General features: G+C 39.1%; 1 protein-coding gene across 1 annotated transcript; it reads right to left on the bottom strand.

The window, feature by feature from the left end:
• Positions 1–1,114: 1,114 nt before the first annotated feature.
• On the bottom strand, positions 1,115–1,924 carry LOC116749648 (transmembrane protein 230-like). Its single transcript, XM_032624241.1, has 4 exons — positions 1,814–1,924; positions 1,707–1,747; positions 1,322–1,405; positions 1,115–1,265 (listed from the first exon to the last, which is right to left on the bottom strand). The coding sequence occupies exons 1-4, from the start codon at positions 1,922–1,924 to the stop codon at positions 1,115–1,117; spliced, it is 387 nt and encodes a 128-aa protein (XP_032480132.1).
• Positions 1,925–5,797: the final 3,873 nt, after the last annotated feature.

Below are 5,797 nucleotides of genomic sequence, written 5' to 3'. Positions count from 1 at the left end.
CCACTGCACCACCAGGGAAGCCCCAGAATTCTTTATATATTTTGAATAACATCTTTTATCAGATATGTCATTTGCAAATATTTTTTCCCAGTTTGTGGCTCATCTTCTTATTCGCTTGACCGTGTCTTTCACAGAGCAGAGGGGGATTTTCTGTGTTTTTTTTTAGATTTTGATATTTTAATTTCTTTTGAATACAAGTCACTTTTTGTAAGCTAGGAAACAGAATCAAACTAAGGCAGTCTTGTCCTCTAGAGATCCAGGCCAGTTCTTACAATCTTCGGCAGGATGACATCGTAATATGAGGTGCTAACAACAGGGTTAAAAACTATAAATAACAACCACTTATTTACATTTTTTCCTTAGGAAACAGCCAAAAGTCCAGTCCTTAAAGGCATGATATACAGAACATCTAGATCTACAAAGGACAGAATTATCCAAATTATACGCTGGCCAACCTGTCGGTGAACCAGATCAGAGCTGGCCCAGGACTGGTGAACAGAGAATGTGTTTACGGTTTGAAAATTTGCTCTGAGGTTTAAAAAATTTCTAGTTGCTGTTAATAAGAAAGCAAGTAAAAAATATGAGAGATGCACCACACTGGTTATTTGATTTTGCCAAGGTTTTCCACTAGAACACAAGGTTAGAGTATGGGAATAAGACACTTAGATATTTTCAAAATAAATTACTTAGTAATAAGAAATCTGACTTAACTGCATTCTTCCATTTGCCACAAGAACATATTGACAATGAGGACTATTTAAAAGAATGCTCAACTCTAAAAAGGGTGGTGGTAGCAACACATTCCACTACAGAATAACCTCCCACTTTCCCATACAATTAACATTGCTACTTTTCATGATACATATTCATGTGGAAAAACTTGTCAGGAGCTCTTGCCAGGGCCAGGAGATGAAAAATAGAGACTGTCCTAATGACATGGATAGTTGTAAGCTCAGTTAACGTCTTTAGGATGGATGCATAAAATCTGGCCACTGTTTTGTTAAATATCTGCAAATTGCAGAACTCCTTAGCCCTTAGCCATAGTATCTGCTCAATGTCTTAAAGCTGGGCTCAGTCCCATCTGGGACTCTTTTCTTCAGGGCTGAGGTGCGTGCTAGTCATCAAAGTCTGGCATGTCATCGTAGGAGTGTCCCCAGTAGCCTTTGGGTGCATAGCAGGCGATGTGCAGGTGGTAAAATCCCAGCAGGGACACCAGGATGCCAATGATCAGGACAGGAATGGCCCGGTCTACCCCCTCATAGGAACTGTGGGAGAAGTTTGTGAAGCTCAAAGGAAGAAACATGTCTTGTTATCTGAGAACAAAATCCCTTTGCTAATATAGCCTGCCAGCAGGAGGGAGCCTATGATAATGAGAAAGGCACCAATCAAAAACAGCACCATAGGGCTTCCCTGGTGGCGCAGTGGTTGAGAATCTGCCTGCCAATGCAGGGGCCACGGGTTTGACCCCTGGTCTGGGAAGATCCCACATGCCGCGGAGCAACTGGGCCCGTGCGCCATAACTACTGAGCCTGCGCGTCTGGAGCCTATGCTCCGCAACGAGAGGACACGACAGTGAGAGGCCCATGCACCGCGATGAAGAGTGGCCCCGGCTCACCGCAACTAGAGAAAGCTCTCGCACAGAAACGAAGACCCAACACAGCCAAAAATAAATAAATAATTAATTAATTTAAAACAAACAAACAAACAGCACCGTAGCAAGTGCAATCTTAGGAGGGCCTTTCTTAAACTTTAATAAATTGGATCTCATGACATCAGGAAAGAAGGAAGATTCCCACAATCTGTTGGCTTTAGCAGTAGTTTCTCCCTGAAGGTCAATGTAGCCATCCTCTGTACTGGAGAGCCTTGAGTATTTCACTTTACTACAGGGGATTCTGGTAGCCAGGTTGGTACGAGATTGCATCATAACACGCTGACACAGCTACAGTCGGAGCCCCGACAGGCCATCCGCGCGCCACAGCTAGCTCACGGTTTGCAGCGGGCGAGCCGAGGCCTCATGGCACGCCTCCCCCAACTGCCTCCCCGCCCCCGACCCCAGAGGTTTTTAATTAATTAAAACAATTAGATTAACAAGTCTCCCTTCCATGAATCATGGCCTTTGGTGTTATATCCAAAAAGTCATCATGTCAAAGGTAATCTAGCTTTTTTCCTATGTTATCTTCTAGGAGTTTTATAGTTTTGAATTTTACAGTTAGCTCTAAGATGCATTTTGAGTTAATTTTTTGTGAAGGGTACAAGGTTCATTTTTTGGCATGTGGATGTCCAGTTGTTCTAGCACCGTTTGTTGAAAAGACTATCTGTGTTCTAATGTATTACCTTTGCTTCTTCATTAAAGATCAGTTGATTATATTAATGTGGATCTATTTCTGGGCTTTTAATTCTGTTCTGTTGATCTATTTGTCTGTTCTTTCATCAATAAAAAAACTGTCTTGATCATATTATAGTAAATCTTTACGTCAGTAGTTTCAGTTCTTTAACTTTGTTCTTTTCTTTTAATATTGTGCTGGCTGTTTTCAGTCTTTTGTTTCTCCATATAAAGTTTATAATCATTCTTTCAATGTCCACAAAATAACTTGCTGGGATTTTGACTGGGATTGAGTTAAATCTATACATCAAGTTGGGAAGAACTGACATCTTGACAATATTGAGTCCTCTTATCCATGAACAAATGGAATATCTCTCAATTTATTTAGTTATTCTTTTAATTTTTTCATCAGAGTTTTGTAGTTTTCCTTATATAGATCTTGTACATGCTTTACAGTGTTTTAACTTATCCTGGTGCCAACAGCCTGCATTCCTAGCACCAGCGCTGGGAGGTTAGCAGTACTCATCCCATTCTTCAAAAAAATGCTATAGTTGTTTACTTCGACCTGCTTGGTAGCTTCCAGGAGGACTGGTTCAAAAGCCTTGCCTTTATCTCACCTAACTCAGAATTCTCCCATTGCTGAGGTGGCTACTTGGAGGCATTTGTGGAAAACATTTAAAGGCCAATGAATCAATCACCGCTGCCTGGGGTAATGGATAACAGTTGGGGCAAAAAATAGGCTAACCAAAAACTTGGGAAGAAAAGCTGGGAAATGAGATCCTTTGGGGAATAAGGATCTAAAATTTTTTTCATTTTATATTGGAGTATAGTTGATTAACAATTGTTGTGTTAGTTTCAGGTGTACAGCAAAGTGATTCAGTTATACATATACATGTATCTATTCTTTCTCAAATTCTTTTCCCATTTAAGTTATTACAGAGTATTGAGCAGAATTCCCTGTGCTATACAGTAGGTCCTTGGTTATCTATTTTAAATACAGCAGTGTGTACATGTCAATCCCAAACTCCCAATCTATCCCTCCCTCCTCACCCTTCCCCCACCAGTAACCATAAGTTCATTCTCTAAGTCTGTGAGTCTGTTTTTATTTTATAAATAAGTTCATTTGTATCATTTTTTTCAGATTCCACATATAAGTGATATCATATTTTTGTCTTTCTCTGTCTGACTTACTTCACTTAGTATGATAATCTCCAGGTCCATCCACATTGCTGCAAATGGCATTATTTCATTTTATTCTTTTTAATGGCTGAGTAATATTCCATTGTATATATGTACCACATCTTCTTTATCCATTCATCTGCCGATGGATATTTAGGCTGCTTCCATGTCTTAGCTATTGTAAACAGCGCTGCAATGAATATTGAGGTGCATGTATTATTTCGAACCATGTTTTTCTCTGGATATATGCCCAGGAGTGGGATTGCTGGATCGTATGGTAGCTCTGTTTTTACTTTCTTAAGAAACCTCCATACTGTTCTCCATAGTGGCTACACCAATTTACATTCCTACAAACACTGTAGGAGGATTCCCTTTTCTCCAGGTAGATTCCCAGGTATGTGAAAAGCTCTGACATATACCTGGGAATCTAGAGGGTGAACACACCCCCAGGGCTGGGCTCATGCTCTGGAAAGACTTGAGAAGTTCCTAAGCTTTCACCTCTGGCTCGCCTTCAGTCTCTGTGCATGTGGAAGGTGAAGGTTAAGGTAGAGTTGTGAACTACTGTCTGAGTTTTGAAAGCATGCCCACACAAACACAGAGCCCAGCTGCAGAGACTGGGGGGTATTTTTGCTGCTGCTGTTCCAGATATTTAAAGTCTCTGTCCAATCACTAGCCGACCACAAAGCTAATGGAATAGGGATTTCAGTGGACACACACAACAAAACATATAGATTTTACAAAATGAGTTCAGAAAAGACATTAAACAAATAAACAACTACTGCAGCAAGCAGCAACAACAGTCCCTGGGAAGGAGAAAAATCTGATTCCCAGAGTTGCCACATTATAATATTCAAATTTTCCAATTGTCAACACAGATTATAAAGCATGAAAAGAAACAAGAAAGTATGGCTCATATACAAGAAAAGAGGCAATTAATAGAAATTGTTCTTGAGGAAGCCCAGACGTTGGACTTAATTGAAAAGACTTTAAGCCAACCATTTAAAATATGCTGAAAGAGCTAAAGGAAACCAAGGGCAAAGAACTAAAGGAAACCATGAGAATGGATGCCTCACCAAATAAAGAATAAGGTAAAGGTAACTGCACAGATACATATAAAAGTCAGTATTAATGTATTTTGGGTTTGTAGTTCCTCTTTTTCGTATATGATTTAAAAGATAACGGCATAAAACCAAAATTATAAATCTATGTTGATAGGCACACAATGTATGAAGATGTAATTTGTGACAATACAACATAAAGGGTGCGTGTAGATCTATACAGGAACAAAGTTTTTGCATACTTTTGAAGCTAAGTTGATATTAATCTTCACTAGATTGTTATAAATTAAGCTGTTAATTGTAATCCTCAGAGCAACCATTAAGAAAATAACTCAAAAATATATAGCAAAAAAAGGGACCTCCCTGGTGGTGCAGTGGTTAAGAATCTGCCTGCCAGTGCAGGGGACATGGTTTCAAGCCCTGTTCCAGGAAGATCCCTCATGCCATGGAGCAAGTAAGCCCGTGCGCCCCAACTTCTGAGCCTGTGCTGTAGAGCCCACGAGCCACAGCTACTGAAGCCCATGCGCCTAGAGCCCATGCTCCGCAACAAGAGAAGCCACTGCAAGGAGAAGTCCACGCACTGCAACGAAGAGTAGCCCCTGCTCGCTGCAACTAGAGAAAGCCCACGCACAGCAACAAAGACCCAGTGCAGCCAATAAATAAATAAATGTATATATATATATATATATATATATATATATATATATATATAGCAAAAAGAAATAACAGGGAAATTGAAAAGATATACTAGAGAATAAATGTATATATTTAACACAAGAGAACAGTGCTGGATAAAATAAAGAACAAAAATGGTATAAGACATAAGAAAACAGATAGCAAAATGGCAGAAGTAAGTCCTTCCTTAATGGTAATTACTTTAAATGTTAGTGGATTAAACTCTGATTAAAAGGCAGAGACTAGCAGAGTAAATTTTTTAAAAATACATGATCCAAGTATAAGCTGTCTACAAGAGACTCACTTTAGATCCAAAGACACAAATAGGTTCAAAGTGAAAGACGGAAAAAAATAGTCTATGCAAACAGTAATCAAAGGGAGCTAGAGTGGCTATATTATGTCAGAAAAAATAAACTTTAAGACAAAATTGTTACAAGAGACAAAGAAATGACATTATATAATGATGAAAGGGTCATTCCATTAAAAAGATATAACAATTATATACGTATATGTACCTAGCAACAGAGGCACCAAAATATATGAAGCAAAAACTGACAAGATT

This window comes from Phocoena sinus, chromosome 2 (assembly GCF_008692025.1).
Source record: "Phocoena sinus isolate mPhoSin1 chromosome 2, mPhoSin1.pri, whole genome shotgun sequence".
Taxonomy (NCBI): domain Eukaryota; kingdom Metazoa; phylum Chordata; class Mammalia; order Artiodactyla; family Phocoenidae; genus Phocoena; species Phocoena sinus.
The sequence above is the reverse complement of the archived record's forward strand: the minus strand, read 5'-3'. Positions and strand labels throughout refer to the sequence as shown.

What these genes read in the sequence shown, in the direction of transcription:
- LOC116749648 (XM_032624241.1), bottom strand. Translation starts at nt 1,924, where the DNA reads ATGATGCAATCTCGTACCAACCTGGCTACCAGAATCCCCTGTAGTAAA. An exon ending in ACCTTCAGGGAGAAACTACT is followed by an intron (nt 1,748 to 1,813) that starts GCTAAAGCCAAC and finishes AATTTATTAAAG; the next exon opens with TTTAAGAAAGGCCCTCCTAA. An exon ending in TATATTAGCAAAGGGATTTT is followed by an intron (nt 1,266 to 1,321) that starts GTTCTCAGATAA and finishes CTTCTCCCACAG; the next exon opens with TTCCTATGAGGGGGTAGACC.